The 20,805-nt window shown below is 42.4% G+C and overlaps 2 protein-coding genes across 11 annotated transcripts in view; one reads left to right on the forward strand and one right to left on the reverse strand.

Annotated features, from left to right (window-relative positions):
* LOC311032688 (ankyrin-3-like) overlaps positions 1-20,805 on the reverse strand; it is a 121,682-nt gene that overhangs the window by 74,000 nt on the left and 26,877 nt on the right. For 9 of the 10 annotated variants that reach the window (XM_084039647.1, XM_084039639.1, XM_084039648.1 and 6 more), the window contains exons 2-4: positions 3,876-3,977; positions 3,359-3,457; positions 41-139 (exon numbers count right to left, since the gene is read on the reverse strand). In XM_084039647.1, the coding sequence (XP_083895773.1) occupies positions 41-139; positions 3,359-3,457; positions 3,876-3,977 (300 nt within the window). Of the gene's footprint in view, positions 1-40; positions 143-3,358; positions 3,458-3,875; positions 3,978-20,805 lie in introns of all 10 variants that reach the window. The other variant, XM_084039641.1, reaches the window with a different exon arrangement.
* Positions 1-20,805, forward strand: part of LOC311032690 (plexin domain-containing protein 1-like) — a 164,284-nt gene that overhangs the window by 35,891 nt on the left and 107,588 nt on the right. The window lies entirely within an intron of this gene.

The raw sequence follows: 20,805 nt of genomic DNA on the forward strand, positions 1-20,805 counted from the left end.
TGTATGTGTGAGTGTGTGTGTGTGTGTGTGTGTGTCTTACCTGAGACTGGGCGTTGACGTTGGCGCTGTGGGTGACGAGTTCCTTCACCACGTCGGTCTGCCCAGCGAGGGAGGCGATGTGGAGCGCTGTGTTTCCTTTCTGCTTTGGAAAAACAGAATACATTTGAAACTTTTTAAATAAGTTTGAACGTTTCAATCATAACCTTAACAGGCAGGATATAATTATCTCGTCCATTAATCAGCTTAGACAGCCCTAAAAAAAAAAAGGACGCTCATTACAACTGCAGAACCTGCCTGAGAATAATCCCCGTTTTTAAGTTTTCTTCGGCATCAAAGTGATCCAGTGATATTTATGGAAATGCTAAGAGTGAATTCGGCATACTTTTCATAGCATCACTTTAACGTGTAAACAAAAATAGGCTTAAAGAACGGGGACTTGTGTTGTAGCACGCGGCTACTTCCTGTTTCGTTTAAGCAATGTTTTAGATTTATGGATTAAAAAACATAAATTCCACACAAAACACCCAAACAAAATCCAGATTACTTTACATTAAGAGCTCCACGTATATAAAACACCATTTTTCTACATCACGATTAAATAAAAAGAGAACGGTCACTTTCAGTCTGCCCCAGGGCAGCTGTGGCTACTATCGTAGTTTACCACCACCGGTATGATGTGTGTGAATGAATGGAACCCGGAACCCTGTCAGAGCGCTTTGAGTGTCTTGAAAAGCGCCATATAAATCCAATCCATTATTATTATTATTATTTCTGTTACATAATATTATTCTAAACCTTCCTGGTTGGAGGGTTAGAGGAAGGTGCTGCAGAGGGGAAACACCATCTTACTGTATAATGTTGGTGAAGAGGTGGAGCTGGAGAGAAACGTGAGAGAGCTGCATGTACTGAACTGGATGCACCTGTTAGCAGCTTAGCAGCAGCTGTCGCCATGTTGTCATTCCTGCTGCCACTGGAAACGCCCCCCCCCCCCCTCCTGAATCTACCCCCCCGTTTCCTCTCACGCTACTAGTCGGCATTATGACAGCCAAGCACCATCTCATGTCGCCATATTTAACCGTACGTGTTACACATCTGATTTCCTCTCATGAGCAAAGTTAATACGCAGCACAAACTGGGCCTTCGGTGTCTTCATGTGCTCTTAGATGTGCATCAGCTGATGTTTGTTGGCAGCGAGCCGAGCCGTAAACACAACGCTGACGTACCGTCACCCTGTAAAGTTGAGGTATAATGAACTTGTTTGCAAACAGATGCCTGTTCAAGCGTCACTCGTTGGAGATCCAGGGCCAATATTTACTCCCCTCTCAACTCCACTCTTGGTCTCCATGACAACCATCCTGAGGGAAATATGGATAATGGATATTTTGTTGCTGAATGCTCCGCTTTGTTTACCTTCCACGTTCAACTTTGGCCGGGTAGTGAACAAGGAATCTGGATGTCTTTAACGAGGGTAATGGCTCAGAGAAAACCTGTTCTCACCAGAAGGCCAGTTTCTCTGCCGTGTTGAAGCGGCCAGTATTAACCATCAGAACTCTCAATTTTACTTTGATAAATGTATATCTTCAAAAAAATTTGACGTTTTCTGGAGTAATATCACTGCTGCCTTAATGTGTATGTTACATTTTAATGCTGTAGATTTTTAAGATTGTTTTCATTTCAGCTTTTTTAAAGCTGTTGGATACGTTTAAAGTGGCAAAATAAGATTTGAGATACGTTGCTTCTAGCGGCCTTCTTCACTTCCATTAGTTTGTTGTTTCTTTTTCTTGGACTGGAAGTTGAATGGTCTTCTTTTTCTGCCTGTTGATCCTCCATTTTGACTCAGCAGTAATGAAATGTACCTGGTCAAACACTTTAGACTAGAGGGAGCCTGACTCAGCAGTTGGAAGTTACAGATTTCCCATTACAAGTAAACACAACATACTTCCGTGAGTAGCTCCACCTGCAGACCAACCGCTGCTGACTGACGGAAAAAGATCAAACTCATTATGAATTTAGCGGGAATATCACCACAAACACGGAGATCCTATTTCTGGGCAAAGCAGCAACAAGCACTTTCATTAGTCGTCACATGATCAACCACCATTGTTTTAACTCACTCTTTCATAGATAGAAAATTAAGAGAATTAAATAGATGAAAATTTTACGGACTGCTACTACTAATTTCAACTTTTTGAATGCTGTTGGATAGATTTAATAATAAACTCTCCTTTATTTTATTATCTCATTTTTTTTTTATCTATTCTGTGTTTATTTCATCTGTCACTTTTGTTTCGTTTTATTATTTGTTTAAACATTTTAATATTCATTAGATTGTATTTAACAGAATTATTTTTTATAAATGATTTTTTCCGATTTTTCCTTCCCCTTTTGATTTCCTCACTGTTGATATTGTTCTCAAAATGAAAATCCAGTTTCTTTTTTGCAGAACACATAGACCTCGTATCTTAGCTGTTCCGGCTCTTCTGGACAGAGATGTTGGATGTGGATCCTGGACTCTGCTGGAGCCGCGTCCCAGTTTGGGGGTTACAGCCAGTCTTTGTTTGATGGAGAGTTGTGAATAATAACATTAATAATAATGTCATATATTATCATAAATTACAGCTCATATTTCTAAATGCCTGCCAGTCATAACATCATCAATCATGAGCTGTCAGTGTTGAACCATGATGCTCTGCTCCTGATTAAATTAGCTTTCTATCAATACAAGCAATGCTTCAAGGGGAAAACAGCAATATTGACTTTTATATTATTATTTTTTACGTCCATATCGTGTATGTTTTGAAGACATCTTGAGAAGCCCCTGAACATAAGCTAATGGTATGTGGGAGGCTCTGGGATGAAAATAAATTGGGAAGCCCTCCACTATAAGATCACTATATGTTTGTGGTGCTGCTGTTCTTTAAGAACCACGTATCTCTAAAAAGAAAATTGCATTAATGATGCATTTTAGTTTATTTAGCTGAAGATGTAGCAGGATCTTCTCAACACATAAAAGGAAGAATTCATCTCCAGTTGACCAACAACATGTGACGTTCTGTGGTTTTCCCTGGACAGGAAGGAGATGAAAGTAAAGTGACTAAAGCTGTCAGATTAATGTTCTGACCACTTAGCAGGAGATTTATCCTCATAAATGCAATTAAGTTTCCTCTCCGTGGATTCACTTACTATGTTGAATTACGTCACGTCTCTTAATTCAGAGAGACATTAATGTGGGACACAAACGACGACGAGATCGGTTCGCTCCTCTGTGAACACGCAGCCGTTCATCTGCTTTACTGCTGCTTGAGCAATGTGACTTTGGGGGAAAGCTGACGAAGCAAACTACAGTGTGTGTGTGTACCTTGGTCGCTGCATCCACGTTGGCGCCCTTTTTGATGAGCTCAGCCACCACCTCCACGTGGCCCTCCTTCGATGCCAGATGGAGCGCATTCAGACCATTCTGTGGGGGAGAGAGAGAGGGAGAGAGACATTAAAGCTTTATTTATTACTCCCGTCCTTTAAATGGTTTGTTGTTTACTTAAGTTGGATATGACCCTGGAAGTAGAATATCAGAGGAACGGAAATTGAACCGTTTTCAGTGGTCATTTTACTTTTTGATGCATGTGGATGGAAGACAACAACTCCCACAATGCACAGCTCCACAGGCCAGTCCCACTGCTCTGACCACACTCTTTTTCCGAATAGAAATACAGAGATCTCCTGTCTCTGGGGAGAATGAGGGAAAATACTACCAGGTTTCTAACGATACAAAGCTTCATACAAATGGGCGAAGTATTCCTTTACGATCTCTACAAACATCGCCGGCTGTGAAAGCCAAAGACAGATTTGCTCTCCTATTTTCCAATTATTTTTTTTACCTGGTTGCAAATGTTGATGTCGACTCCATTCTTCAGGTAGTCCAAAGCTTTCTCGAGGTTGCCGGCCCGAGCTGATCGCAGATAACAGGCGTTCACATCCGTCTGCAGGAGAACAGAGAGAGGAGGAACAGCTCATTATCTTAACGTCAAGGTCAAACCTAACCGGACGATGTTCAAACTAACAACTACAAATGTCTTTAAAACTACACAAAGCGGATTCCAAAATAGTAAATCCTTTAAAGTAGAAAAGCCGTGTATTATTTAAAAAAACAGCAATTATATTGATTTAATAACTGGGAGCTTATTATAGGCTATTTGTTATTTTAGAACTGCTTTAGTTTGAATGTGTCACAGCATCCACACGAATCCCTGCAATTAGAGATAAGTTGAATATAATCCTTCAAGGCTTGTATGTTATTAGCTGGGAAGAAAAATAGGTTGAATGTTTGTTTGGGAAGCCGAATCAGAGCGTGAATACATTAGAAATAAGTCGGTTTGAGGGTGAAGGGAAGAAAACGCCTGCTGGGTCAAACCTCATATCCAATCCTGCAAACAAGGGGATCACTTTATGGTTTGATGAGAAGGTTAGCATGACGCAGACACGATGAACACATCAGAGCATTAAGACTGAAATACATGAAGGTAAGACAGGCAGGAGGGCAGACAGTCAGCATGAATCTCTGATTTGGTGATTGCAGTGCAGAGCGACACCCTTCTACAACGTTCATTTAACACAAAAGGCTCTCAGTTCGGTTCAGAATCACCTTTCACAGATAGAACTCATCTTCTTCAGTGGAAAAAAGCCAAAAAATCAAGTCATCATAAACCATCATTTAAGGCTTAATATGAGCAACATTGTGTGAGTGGTTTCTTTGCTATATAATCATTCCTTATGCAACGTGGCATCATGACTTTTCGTAAATATACATGCCACTTCCTGTGGCGTGTTATCTGTACGCAATACGAGCTATCCGTGTGTATGTGTGCATTCTGAGCGAAACGACCCATCACATCCATGTGTTTGTCAGCGCCCTCTAGCGAAACGACCCATCACATCCATGTGTTTGTCAGCGCCCTCTAGCGAAACGACCCATCACATCCATGTGTTTGTCAGCGCCCTCTAGCGAAACGACCCATCACATCCATGTGTTTGTCAGCGCCCTCTAGCGAAACGACCCATCACATCCATGTGTTTGTCAGCGCCCTCTAGCGAAACGACCCATGACATCCGCGTGTATGTAAACGCCCTTTAGGGTTAGGGTTAGGCGTTGAACATGCGAAAAGGCGATTGTGCGTAGTGATAACACGCCATAATGGCATACGAGTTGGCGTGTTATACATTCGCCACTTCATGAGATCAGTCTGCCTTATGATTAAAGGCAGATCATCTTGTTGTAGTCTGTGTTAAAACCCTGTATCATCCCGTCTTAAGTCAAGTCCTGAGCCCTCAACTTTGTTTTGAGTCCAAACTAGTCATAATGCGTGCTTCACCAAATGCAAAGTCATTTTAACAAACGAGTGACAATTTACAAAAACCATGAAGTCTCTTTAAAACATGTTTGTTAAAACAAGTGCCACTGAACTTAATCGGGGAAAAAAACTAGTGCTGATATTGCACTTTTATAGCAGATATAGCAAAGTTAACTAGAAGCACAACAAGTGGAATAATGCAACGTGTCTCTCCTGTCTTGGCGTATATAACTCTTATTGGAAAAATATGGGAAGTCATCAAGTGTTTTTCAAGTCTGAGTGAAGTCATGAGTCATTGGTGTGAAAGCCCAAATGAAGCTGCAGTTGTTTTTTTTGTATTTTTATTTTGTCAAGTCAAGTCTTTAGTAATTGATTCAGTGACTCAAGTCTGACTCAGGCCAAGTCATGTGACTTGAGTCCATTACTTGGTTTTAATCCCATCCACTGATGCAGCTTTTATGGTCTCTGTAGCTCAAATATCTGTTTTTTATTAATTTTTTTATTTAATTATTTGACTGTGTGTGTGTGTGTGTGTGTGTGTGTGTGTGTGTGTGTGTGTGTGTGTGATTTAAAGTCGTCTCGTGTCACAGACCGTCCCGTCGTGCTCACGGCACTGTGAGTCTTGTTGTTGCAGGCAGATTGTCGGCCAAAGCTGACGAGCTGAGCTCACTTCCCACTCGGTGAAAGGATCTTATCTGAGTTCATCATCACACACAAACACGGCCAGCTTCTCGTTCCCGGCGTCAGCATCCACTCTGTGGGGCCGACGGCTTACCGGCCGCCCGGCTCCCAACCACTCCGAACAACCGCCTAGTGTCACCACCATCATCATCATCATCCTCATCATCAGCAGCGATGCAGTGCAGCACTTGTTAATGTTGGGAAAATGATGCATCGCTAACATCCTTATGCCTTGTCTGACCTTGCTGATAAATCACACCATCACTGCAAACTGAACAGAGACCCGCTCGTGTTTAGGTGATTTTCTAAATAAATCTCCTGTAGATGATACAAGTCTCTGATTCATCATAGGAAACAGGACTTTGCATCATCTAATTCAGCCCCCCAACATGAAGACCAGGAGGCTACTGCACCTGGATCTGTGCCGGTGTGAAGAAATAACACAACCGAGTCGTATAGTTCACTGCATTTCAACTAAAAACAAGTTTAATCAAGTTTGGAAACAGTTCCCATAATTTGGGGGGTTTGATGTGAACAAGAAGTATAATGTTGCCATGGGGTCAGTGAGTTTGTGTGAGAAATTAGCTCGACTCAATGTATACCGAATGAGTTATTCTTCTGTTTGTAATGTCCCAATGGATGAACAAACATCATTACTTTGATATTAAAGAACACTTTCAAACGTGCTGATTCTCAGCAGGTTTTGGAGTCTTTTTTCTGGGAATTTAAGTCAGATTGATGGACGTTTCTCCACGGTAGAGTCACACTGAATCTAAATCTACGTGTTTCATCATCAGTTATACAACATAACTGATTCTGTTTGCTTTAAAAACATTTACAAGAAGAACAATGATAAAGCTTAGCATTCACAAGAAGTAAATATGCATGCAGCATAATGATAAGCTCCTGCCTTAATAAACCAGATGTTAAACATACAGTGGAGTGTAAACTGAAGGTGCAGCTCACATACACAACTTGAAAGTGACCTTCAATATCAAAGTGAATATTACGTGTCACAACTAAGCCAGACGTAGCAACTAGCAACAAGCTACACACATGTAGAGGAAACAGCTCAAATATAATACAAACTTTGTTATCGTTTTATGACAGCAGTGAGGCAGCGTGCTGAGGAGGCGGTTTTAAAACCCTGAGAGCAGTTGTACGGTTGTAAGGCACGATGCCAAGCCGTCTGAGTTAAATGTGGCCCCAGACTTGGCCAACATGGCTCGCAGTTGTCCAGCAGATTTGATCCAAGTTTCTTTAAACTACTCACATTTCATTTTACATGCAATGAGACCGGAGACGGGACAGCTGTTTCCATCAATCCATAAAGACAGGGAAGGTTTTCCTTTTTAAACTGCATTTTCAACGTGACCACCTCAAGAAGTGAGTTCTTCAACTACATGCAGAATCACCAGCACAGCTTCAACACATGCCTGCATGAGCGATTCAACTTCCTCTGTTGAAAGAGAAAATCCTTATGGACCGTTTCATTTTGCTTTATTGTCTCAAAAAAGGTGGAAACAACAAAAGAAAGCCTTATATGAGCAGATGTCGAGAAGAAGTAGAAATCATTGTACGATAGATGCATGTGTTGTACATGAGCACGCAGGAATGTCGGTGACTGAGCCCATCGAAGCCGTTCAAACACAGAAGCAGTGTTTTCTGCCGTCACATCTCCCAGCGTTTCCATCGTCATGGCTCTCTGGTTTCTCCAGCTCAGATCACATTACCGTTGTGTCCATATTAGAGCCGACATAGTGATTTATCGATTAGGGGGCACGAATGATAGATCAACCCTTTCGTTCTGCTAAACACTCAGTAAACTGAATATCTCCAGGTTTAGACTGTTAAGCGTGCAAAATAAGCAATTTGTAGATCAACTTTGGATTTTCAATATTTCCTGACGAAAGAAAATGATTAATAATGAAAGTAATCTGATGTTGAATATGATAGTAAGTGGCAGCTCTTGTCCATATCGGCTTGATAACAAAAAACAGACTTGCGGAGTGAAAATATCAATAATTGGAGTTTGAAACACGAGCAAAATGACAAAAACTAAATCAAACGATATTTCTGTCTTATTTAGCCTCAACAATTTAGACTCAAAGAAATTAAGTGAGAGGATGTTTTGTGTTTTCATCAAAGCGTTCATATCTGAAAAATCAGGTTATAGTCTCTCTCCTAATGTGTCGGATTGTGTTCCCGTGGAACAGATGTGGTGAGATTTGCATGGAGTCTGCTTGGCTGCGTCCAACTGGAATATGAAAGGATTTGTTGGTAACAAACAAACAAGACTCCAGGTTAGTTAGATTTAGTGAAGACTTGAGCGTCACATGAAAAGAATGCGACGGCAGCTCTTTTTCCGGATACACACATTCCAACATGGGAGCTGCCCCCCGTAACCAACGACGACGCTGTCAGTCACTCATATCACCAGGCTATATTTAACAGAGAACACCTTTTTACAACATGTAAGCCCTGCTGCTCTGAGTTGCAGCTCAGACAAACGTTAACGTCTGAGGTGTCCTTAAACGCTGCTCTGGTCCTGCAGCGAAGCAGTGATGAGCTGGCATAATATACTGCATACTGCTGAGGAAGACCTTCTGATCACAGTGAGGTAGAAAGACAGCCTTTAATGAGCCACTAAGTGGATTCTTCTCATGTTTATTCCTTAACTTATCCCATTTTGCCCGTTCTCCCCCCACAAACAAACATGAGCATGCACCACCGTCCAAGGTCAGGTGCTTCCCGTTCACGTCACTCTGCAACACCAAACTGTGTCCAGACGCAGACCTGGCTCACATGAGCACAACACACCAGCAGGAATAAAACACACAGTCACAGTGAAGCAGTGAGGAATGCAAACACACACACAGACACACACACACACATCCACGCACACTGCAGCAGAGTGGTGCAGCAGAGTTGCCACTGCCACCCGTCCCACCGACGGCCCCTCCGACCCACAACGTCCCACCTCCGCCCGCCATCCGTCTGGACCGCTCGCCGCCGCAACATCACTTAAATCCTGCCGGCCGTAGATTCCCCCAAATCTCGTTAACGTTAATGCAAACGTAGCAGGAGAGAGAGAGGAGTCTCGTTTACCGCCAGGTCGATGGCTTTACAGTAAAGTAGAGACAGTAGAGACTTACTTCTGCCAGAAAGTCTGCTGCCTCCTCCACTGCCATGTTTCTCAGCCTGCAGCTGAAACCTGAGCACTCAATCACTGGTGCAGCTAGCCCTATAGCCTGGAAGCTAAGGGAGAGAGGGATGAGGGGCAAGAGAGGAGAGGGGGAGAGGAGGAGAGGGGGAGGGACAGTGTGTGTGTGTGTGTGTGTGTGTGTGTGTGTGTGTGTGTGTGTGTGTGTGTGTGTGTGTGTGTGTGTGACACAGAGTGTGAGGGAAAGAGAGAGAGTGATAGGGGCATTATGTCACAGCTAAAAATACCTGGCTTGCAGTGAGAAAGTCCAGAGCATGGAGGAGGGGGGAGACAGAAGAGTTTCCGGTGCTAATCTCCCAGTGACTGTCACTGGAACAACGCGGGATCAGAGGACAATGAGTGGACGCGAGCCACTTGCTAAAAGCAGAAGTTAAACATGAAAGTTTGATTCTTCTTTAGGCTCGAACACCCTCAGATTGATCCGGTCCCCCTTCAGAAGCACCCCGGTCCCGGGCCTCAAACCACTGACTGTATATAAGGCAGTTCAACCCCCCCGACAGCTGCAACAGTTACAATTATGTTTCCACAGTTGTGAGTCTGCGAGTGTGAAACACGCTTTAGGGAATCCCTGCACGACTCCCCATATCTGAATCCACCATCGCACCCTCCTGGGACTGCCTCCCTTATCCACGACATCTCAGGGTGACTGGAAACAGACACAAACACCGGTGAGGAGCCAGGGCTCGGAGCCCAGCAGACAGATTAACGGGATTGGGAAGGTTCCTCAAACAGCATCAGTTAACTCGGCAGACTGGTGAGAGTTCAAATGTTGGTTAGTACGCCACGGAGTTAAGAGGTTAGCGAGCTCTGCCATGCCTGCTAGAGGCCAACATGCTCCTGGGGTCCCCGGGCCATATTAGTGGGCCCCGCTGCAGGGAATAGAGAGGTACGGGAGAACCAGGACGGGGAGGGGCAGACTGTCAGGACCCTGCTGCAGTTAAAATGAGAGGTTTTCTAAAGGGACTCTGGTGTGCAGGGAGATTACCGCTTTTGTCTGCAGCCAAAATCAACACAAAATAAAGTTCCTTGTAGTAGCTTTGTGTCTAAAAGAGCCTTCCACTTGTTAGCTGCTTGACTAGCAATGTGCTCCTCTTCCAACCACCCCAGTTTGTAGCCTTAAATCCTGAGAGAAATTCACTTTGCAGAGCCACGGCAGGATTTATATTTAATGTGTAAACCATGCAAATGAGAACAGAGATTAAGAAGACTTTCTTCTTTGAAAGGACCAAGAGGTCAAGTTCTCCTATAAACATAGAGTGCAGATGAATGACACTCATTACTAGAAAGGCTAGTAATGGAAGAGGACAGATCTGTCTATCGCCACCTGATAGATAGATATGAATGAACACTGGATTATTTTATATATATATATATATATATATATATATATATATATATATATCAGATATATATCAGATGCAGACACTGACTCGTGACTGCAATGGATTACGGGGTCAATCCCGGCAACAGCCACTCGTCCCGTTAAAATCTCCCTGAATCCCCGTCTAATCACTTCACGTCTGTCAGCCTGGCTCATAAGACACGACACATAAAAATACTCACTCCGGCTTTAAGCCACTTACGCAATAATACTCATGCATTCATAAAATCAGCAGAACAACCGGAAGGCCACTGTGAAGTCCACATTAACAACATTCAAATGCTACTTTACGTGGGCTTACACACGCTTACTTTTATGAAGTAAAGTATTAGGCATCTAACAGAGCCGGCTCAGACCTGGACGGAGCGTCCATGTAGGACGTATTCAGCACTATGAACAGTTTCAAAGTTTAAAACGCAGCCAGATGAAAGCAGCGTTAATGTTTCGGCATGTGGGACAAGAACTAGAAGCTATGAAAGGGGGACACAGAAGACTTTGAGGGTCTCAAGGTCGACCCCCCATTATTCCTCCTTCTCTGTTGGTCCATAGATGGAGGGATACCAGATACACATGATGAGGTTTCACCAAATATGACCATTATTTTAAACACATACTACATACATACAAGTAGACTCTAAATCTGAAGCACCTGGGGGAGCAGCAGCTGCATCCGTTTATTAGTTGTTCTGCACAAAATGCACAGACAGAAGTCAGAAGAAATTCAGAAAATTAAACTTATTTTAACTCTTGTTTTTTGCAAAGATGTGTTAATGTGAAAGCAGTGCTCTGTTAATTTGGGGTAAAAACTTTTGGTATTTTGCTTCAAGGAGATAAAGATCCGTTGTATTGTTATGCAAAGATTTGTACATTAGCTGGAATGTAGCACAACATAGAATAGAAAAGCAGTGCAATGCTTATTTATAATAATAATAATAAGAAGAAAGTGCAATAATCATTTTAGTCCCTAAAAATGAATGAATAATTTTGATCTCAGTATTGATCCAAAGGCACACTTTCAGGGCTTGATTGCTCCATAAAAAGAAGAACTTGATAATGGAGATCAGGCTGCATAAAAATGAAACTGGGTCAACGATTCGGCTGGAAAAGAAAAGCAGAGGAACGCGTCTCTGATGTGACTGCAGGTTTGAAGGAGGCTCACACACTCATTCCACTCTTCACACACGCACACATGTACAGACACACACACACGCACACACACCAGTTTTATGATCCTGATCCGTCTATGGTGTTTTATGACATCTGTGAAGGAGGGAGGGGTTGCCATGGCGACCGAGGATCCTAAATTTGCAGTGCTGCACTGTTGAGATGAAAAAGAACCCACCGGTGTTCAATCTCTGACTCTTGGATTTACCAGTACAAATTAAATTCAAATCAACTTTATTTATAAAGCCCCAAATCACAAGTTAGACTGGGTGGGGTTTACAGCCTGCACTGTCTCAGATAAAAATGTGACTAAACGTATACTGGAATCACTACACATTTTGTTAAGAAACAAATATATTTTGTTTGGGCAAAGTTCTTTTGGTACAGATATTTATTTATTTATTATTTATATATTTATTATATTTATTTTAGTGAGAAAAAAACATATATTTTATTGCAGTGAAACTGAAGAGTGAAACAAAGATAAGACAGCTCACCGTATAAAATATATAATCACAGAATCATTATTTTCTAAACTCATCCATTAATAGCTAAGTCTATGAAATTTTAAAAGGCAAACACACACACACACACACACACACACACACACACACACACACACACACCTTTCAGGTCCTCTATCAGTCCCTAGTGGTCACTCAGTGGTACTGCATCAGCTGCAGCAGTATTAGTGTAACGACGGTCCTTAAAAAGGTAAACAATAACAACCGTCTGTCCCGGTGTTCTGCACAGAGAAGCAATAAAAGTACACAAAACCAATATTTAATATTGAATCAATGATCAATGATGATACTATGTATTCATGTATTAAGACCTGGTCACAGAACAGGTGCATTCCCTCCTGGAAAGGGGCACACATCATTCGTCATTGTATATATTATGAAATCAACAGAATGGATAAAATCAGGTGTATGTGTGTGTGTGTGTGTGTGTGTGTGTGTGTGTGTGTGTGTGTGTGTGTGTGTGTGTGTGTGTGTGTGTGTGTGTGTGTCTGCCTCCGACTGGTGCTGCAATCTGATTGGCCGCTTGGCTACTGCAGTCTCAGTACTCTCACAGCAGCACATGAGAGGAGGATAAAAAAATTTAAAAAAACAGCCCACAAACTCTTCAACTCCTCTGTCCTGCCTTTTACTGTCACGTTTCATCGCAGGTGAACGTTGGAATCTGTGGTCTTGTATTTTTCCCATAACCACAAAGCGGCCATGTTGTTAGTGTCCTTTTTTAAGATGTAAAAAACTCCAGACATCACTTCACTTGGGCATCAAGAAACCCACCCCATAAAACATGGCAATCCACTGGCAGATCCTGTCTCCTCTCTCTTCTCATTGGACGACAGCAGATGACGTTGCCATGGCGCTGCCGCCCAATCACAGGCACCGTGCTGATGTAAGTGCACGTCTACGCATGTGTGTGCCGTGTTAAGGTGGACACACTAGCACACGCCAGCCCAGAGGGGAAATGGGGACTCGGACAAAAACACCTAAAGACAGGCTATCGATCCCGTCCCGGCTTCTTAAAGACACACACACACACACACACACTCTTCATCTCTTCTGACAGACACAGAGCGCTGGTCATGAATAAATTACCGCCTGGCTTGGACCAAAAGCACACACACAGCACACGGACAGGGATGTTGCAGCAGGATGTGTGGTGCTGCATCACCAAACTGCCTTTGAACAAGCGTGCACACATACACACACACACACACAACCTTGTTTTCACAACAATATCTGCAACATCCGCTTCGCCTCATTACACTGAGAGGTGACGCAAGCAGAAATAAGAGTCTGACTGATGCTGGAATTTGGAGGCCAGATTGATTATGTGAGTTAAACAAGACTTTCCAGATGTAAAGGATGCGGATGTTTCGTAAATATGATCCCGAACATAACTCGGCCCTATTAGATGTTAATGTACACAGTGTGTAAATAATGTTACAGGACATCACAGGCATTTCCGGGACATTTTTTTCTAGGATTGTGTTTTCCAGGAGGCGTGGGAACCCTGGTGGTGTTTGGGATGTTTTTACTGCCTGTTTGCTACACTTAATATTTGTTTTTCACTCGCTGGCCCGGATTAGACACACGGCCAGATGAGGAAATAATGAAATCTACAGTAAAAAGTCAGGTGCTGTATGAGCAGTGGCCTTCAGCTCTACAGCTCACAGAGTCCAAGGGCAATTAAAAAATCAATAGAGCACTTTGGTTGTATGTCCAACATCAGCCCGGCTGTTTCCTCTCTCTGCTGACTCTCAGGCCTCGTGGCCACACCGGCCTCTGGTTTCCACATTTAACATCCTGCATTCTGTATTTATCCTTCTTTTCCCATACAGAGTCTAAAGTAAAACCACAACTTCCAGGTTGTCAGAAAAACTCATTTAAAATCCCACTGACATTTAAAATGACACAAGTAACACGTCAGCCTCGGAAACAGAGCCTCTCTCAACATTACGTCCATATTTTGTATCGTTGCTTATTTAATACTTTTTTTTCCTCCACTGCTTTTAATGAACACCGTTCCCCATAAGCCCGAGACGTTAGCATGGTAAATGTCTCAGATTACTTCAGACAAAAGGTTTCAATCTGTAAACACATGGTGGACGGGATGCAGAATGTAGAAACGTAAAAACCCTGGAAAGTTCCTGAAGGGACATTAGACATTAAATAGATTTCTACAAGTGAAAGACACACAATGTTAGTGGGCCAGGACATGAATAAATCAGGAAACCTAAAAAACAAGAATGCAGCCAGTTAGCTCACCAGAGTCACATAGTAGCTCACTGTAATCCTGCACAGCCATGTGGATGGAAGCACTCTGTAACCATCTCATTCAACAATCCAACCCTGAACTTAATCAGGAAGAGAGGGGATGAACCTTTACCCAGCATGCTCTGGGCAAAAGGTGGGGAATCTTCCTGGATCAGGACCACTGGAACTGTGATGTCACTCAAACACAAAATGCCATGATGGAAAAATTATATTAGATAAAGAGCTGTACTGGGGATGCTACATCTGTCATTCCTTTAACCGGTACTCAAACTTATATCAAAGTACTTACTAGTTCAGCTGGTTTTATTTGTGACAGTACGTGTTTTTTCTACTTTTACTTTAAGGTAAATGATACATCTTCTGCTGAAATACATAATACTTAAATACTGAATGCTCAAGTATTAGGTTGGTGAAATGATGTTTACTTGGCCCGGTCAGGTCTGCGAACTGATCAGCGATCAGTAATTTATCAAGATTTGTCAGAAACTTTGGTTAGGATTTCCATGGTGTAATTTCACCATCACCACATCTCCTTCTAATCTCTCAGTCAGGAGTATCTTAACCACGACCAGCTTCAAACCAGCAAAACCAGCCTGAAAATAAAGACAATCGGAAAGGATGGCATGAGTGTAGTGTAGTCAGAAGCCCCCCGTTATGTTTGGCGAATCTGCAGAGCGAAGGGTCAATTTATGGCCGAGAAAAATGCAAACTTAGTTAACTTGGGCGACGACAATCACACTAGGTCTCTGTCGTGTACGACGGAAACTCGGAGGCGCCTCGTTACAGTCCGATCGACCGAATTTAGTGTGCTCATTAAAAAAGAGCAAACAAAGCTAAAACAGCGGCGCGTTGGGTGAAACGACGGCGGGTTTAATCTGCTGATATGCGACTGCGTGGGTAAGTGTGTGTGACTGTGTGTGTGTGAGTGTGTGAATGAATGGAGTGGCCCAGTTGTTCCACTTTAGAGGGGGCTGCAGGGAAGCAGAGGGGAGGAAGATAAAACTGAAAACATCCTCATGTTCATCAATCGCTCTCCATCTCTCTCCGATTCCCCTTCATTTCAATTTCCTCCCCCTCTCTCTCCCCTGCTTTTTGTCCTCCCCAGTATGTTGGGGATGTGTTATGTGTTACCCCCTCCAAGCTACAACCTCCCATCCACCAATCACGATGCTCGGCAGGCTCTGCACCAATCCCCCCCCCCCCCCCCCCCCCACAGCCACATTACAGTGAACATTAAGGTCTGGTGCTGTGAGGGTGGCATGAAACAACGCCTCTTCATCTCCTCCTCTAACCCTTCCTCTTCTCTCCTCTCCTCTCCTCTCCGTCGTGTCTCCTCTGCTCCGTAATGGAGTCCTTCTATAATTCATAACACACTCTCCTTGGTTACGTTGCTCTTCTCTGACCGAGCGCTGTCAGATTGTCGAGTGTTGGCATCTGGTTCTCCAGTGGAAGCGTTACAAGCCTTCCTTCCTTTTTTTTAAAAAACATCTTGAAAAAATGACACATTCTTCTGATGACAGAAATACGTTTCAGCCGGGTTTCTGGGACAAGAACAATCTGCAACACTGGAGAGAATGTTTCATGTTGACAATGCCCGATGCCTTTGTTTTTAATAGATCTCTTTTGGAGTCACGTGTGACATCATCTGTGGTGCTTCAGTCACGTCAAACAAAACAACATGGTGGCTCAACATCTCTCACCTAAACTCTGTATGGAAAGCACAAATGTACACATTTTCATAGGATTTCTTTTGTTGATTTGTCTCAATTGTTTCAATCAATTTCCTTTCGGGGACAAAGTGATTGATTGATTTATTGACTGGCTGGAGTGGATCGGGAGAGTAGCCGGCAGCAACTAATGAATATTTACATCGTCAATGAATCTGCCTATTATTTTCCCGAGCAATCAATCATTTGGTTTATGAAATGTGAGAAAACTCACTGTGAGATATTCAGTTTAATAGAGAGACAAAGGACAGCAGTATGTCTTCACACGGAGGCTTGAATTAGTGCATTTTTGCTTATGTTGCGGATTCATTTTCCGACTATTAATCGATTGATCATCTTATCGTTTCAAAATCTTAAAGGTAAAAAAATTACGAGTATGAAAGTATGAATGCTTCCACTAATCTGTTTAATCAATGGCTAAAATAAAGCATGGAACAACAAAAACAAAGTATAATATATAATAAGAAATTATTATAATTTGAAGCAGTGTTGCACAAAATGCTATGGAATCTATCGTTGTGCTTTATAAACACGACTCATTTTATTGATGATGAATGCACAAATGTGGAGCTTGATGAAGATATTGTGAGCATATGAAAAACGTAATTATATATATATAAATAAATGTGTCCTGCAACCTTCTACATAGCATATACAAGTAAAGCATCTGTGTAGATTGAATATTTAAATATTCCAGTGGAACAAAGAGATGTAGAGCAGCGAGAATGAGGGGGATCGAATATGAATCTTGGCTTAAATAAGTGTCAGGGGATTAAAGTGGTACAATGCCGGGTCTCAGGGGTCCTGTGTGTGTGTGTGTGTGTGTGTGTGTGTGTGTGTGTGTGTGTGTGTGTGTGTGTGTGTGTGTGTGTGTGTGTGCCCTGCTTCCTCCCCCCCATCAGTCCCAGAAGTAGAAGTGTGGCAGAACAATACAACCTTCTGCAAGCTGATGGAGATGCAGGGAGGGGGGGGGGGGGGTCAAGTCCTTCCCAAAATTTCAGGCTTCTTTTCTCCCTCTTTCCATTTTTGACATTAGTTACATGAACACAAACTCATTTTTAACATTATTACAACAACATATTAATACTCAATAAATAAAAAATGCTGTGCACCTGCTCTAATACCTACATGTGCTGCCTTGAAAAGCACACATTTTAGTGTTACAGTTTTCAAAAAAAGCTTCTTAATGAACTGGTCGACAGCCTAGCGGAGATCTAGTTTACAGCCAACCAAACTGAAAAGCTGGTCTGACTGGAAGCTACACCGGACACAACAGTAGCCTACATGTTTGTCTGCAGCATGCAGCTAACAGCCTTGATGGCAGCGCCCTGCATGATGCATTGGTCTCTTCCAGTAAGAAGCACCAAACACATCCTGCTGCTGCAGCACGAGTCCTAAAACACGGACATGTGAGTCAGCTGTTTGGCACTTCCTGTTCCCTCGTCTCAATGTCAATGAGGTTTTCATCAGTCATGGCTAAAATAATCACGATTGCTGCTTTGTACATGTTAAGAAGTCTCAGATACACCTGAGTTAATTTCTTCGCCCAGCTGTATTCAATTAATTTACCACAGCAGTATGAACCCACAATAAACTATTTTGTTGTGATTGGATGGATAAAAAGGATGCCAAAATATCTACATAATTATGATGATTTGTAAAAAGTCTGAAGTCACAGTTTGTTAGGTCTGTCTGCAAGACGAGAAGCAAATCACTTTTAAAATGCTTGTTTTTTGTATGGAGTCTGGATTTATGTGTGCTAGGCTATGCTAAGATAGGAGCTGCTCCGTCAATACTTAAAATAACGTCATAGACATAAATACGTCAGCGACCTTGTTGTCTCCGGTTTATAGAAATAATCTGCTTCGGTCTTTGCACTAACGTGAAGTTCTATCGTAGTAAATATTTCAACTCTTGCTAGTAGGCTAACGCACCTTAAGAGATTTTAACATACAACATAAAATACATCAGTAAATACCGCTCTCCTGGACTGTGAAGCTATTACGAGTTTCTCAAAAGGCGGTTGCTAACAAGTGACTAAACAAGACTACTAAACATCACCACGTCGACCTTAACGGCCTCAGTGGTCAGATTTGTTGAAATGCTAACGTTAGCGTTCGACCTCTGGCGATTTCATTCAAGTTTTAAAAAAGAAAAAGTTCAATTGGCTTTTTGTCAAAGGGGAACCAATACGACGCTAACCTCTGGGTTAGCCTGCAAAAATGTGTAACAGCACTATATAACAGCTAATTATAGTGCTAGCTAGGCTAACCAATCGCTCACGTGACCCCCGGATGTCTGGTCATAATTGGGTTAAACAAACAAGATATATTGTGTAAATAAGACAACTTTAGAAGTAGCCAGGGAAACGGTTTCTGCCTGCCTTCAGTCTTCAGGCTACGTGTCCCAACTCAAAATTGAATATTGATGCTGACAAATATCTATATATGCCAAATTTCTGTCTTTTTAAGGTAATTAGAGAGTGTGTCTAGTATCCAGTCGCTAATGTAGCGGGGGGGGGGGACCATGTTAGGTCTACATGGTCTGAGAGTATGAGGCCCGAAGCGAGACAGAGAAGTGGGGCAAAAGAAAAGAAAGAATGCCAGTCGAACCGATTTGATCCGAGCAGGATATTTTCTGTGCTGTGATGCCAAGAATCGTCCCCTGGCAGACAGCGTTATAGATTTACCTCGAGTGAAGCCCGGGATAGCTGATACCCCCACCCCCCCGCTACATTAGCGACCAACAAGCTGCTGATGTCACACACACACACACACACACAGACACACACACACACACACACACAGCAACACGTTTCCCCTCACCTGTTGCCTTTATAGGTAAAGCGTGAATCCGTGTTCACAGGTATATGGCCACTCAGACTGCTCCATGTCAACATTCAAAGAGTGCTGCCTTGAATTCCTCAGTGTTTTGGTGAAAGCACGCCACCATTGTTATTCAATTAATTACAGCCGACGACGATGGATCCATCTTGTGTCGTGTGCTGTGATGTCAGTTACGATGCCCGTGGAATGGGATAGATTACCAAGATTTTTAGTTTTTTTTAAAGATATTCCCAAATGGAAATTGAAATACTTTGTAGCCATTTAGCCAAAAACAGAAAACATTCGTAATAATTTTCAAATTTACAGCAAAGTTTTGAGGCTCATTGCTCAGTCGCAAAAGGACGAAGAAGCATGACATCGTTGAAGGTGGAGGTTGAGCGTTCCAAGGTTTGGGAGGTTATCGACAAGCAAACCTAATTGGTCGTTTCATTTGAAGGACTCGTTGGACAGAAAGAGAGGTCAAGGGTCAAATTTCAATTAAACATTATGTCCAATATGAGACCAGTTCTGCAAATTTAGCGACAAACAGAAGCATTTTCTGATCCCATGCCGCTTTGTTTACGGTTTGGCTAGATTTAGAAATTACTTGTTGTTAAGATGATGCAGACTTTCGTTGTCATGGTGATAATACTGGGCTAAGGATCTAAGGTTATGGAACGATCGATTTGAAGTGTTTTCACATGCTGCTTCAAGATTGTCATGATTTTCGGCTACTTCTTGTGTACTCTCCTGGTAACTTTTATTGATGTTCCAACTTTTCCAACTCAACCAAGCATAGAACTGTTTTTTTTATAACATTTGCAAACATTTCCTGCAGTTTAAGGCTAGTCGGTGTGGTCAAAATCTAAATAATTTCATATATTTATAGCCTGCTTTCTGGTAATTCAATAGTCTATACGAAACACCCACATTCATTCTTGTGTGTTTTCTCATTTAATTAAGAACTGTATTGCAAAATGAAAAATCTTCTGAGATCTGCTTTAGTATGTGCTTACGACTTAATTGCGTATCACGATATGCCGATACACAACATCATCAGGAGATGATAAACTATCATAATTAATTATTATCCAGCCCTGAGACAGACAAGAGTCATAACTACGACCGCTTGACTTGACTCAAAGACTCAAAACAACCCAAAACACTGTCTTGATGCTTGTCTGCTACTTCACTAGCGTCCCACCACACCCCTGACTTCCTGTCTCCTCTCCATCCATGTTGACCTTGATGCAAACAAGGTCACGGGTGTTGACTCTTGGTGACAGGTGGCTAACCCCAGACTAATTACGGCCTCGGGCCAGTCAGCACACACACGAACACAAACACACACACACACACACACCCCTTAATGTCAACACTTTTTTTAAAGCACAAGTCAAACAGTTTGTCAAAAAAAAAAAAAAAAAAAAGTTATTGAAAGCCGACTGGAAGGTTTTTGTCAAATGAAGCCGTCTCTGTGCTGAGAGTGATTATTGATTGAAGTCTACTGATCACCTCATCTGCATGTTGGTGTGTGTCTAATCGTTGTCCTTGCACTTTGACGCATGTGCACACACACACACACACACGTAACCGCAGGGTGTGACTGCTGCTGCTGACGTTTTTTTTTGTGGTGCATGGATTTTTTGGTCCTCCACATGAAATTA

The sequence above is a fragment of the Eutrigla gurnardus genome (genome assembly GCF_963514095.1).
Source record: "Eutrigla gurnardus genome assembly, chromosome: 22".
Taxonomy (NCBI): Eukaryota; Metazoa; Chordata; class Actinopteri; order Perciformes; family Triglidae; genus Eutrigla; species Eutrigla gurnardus.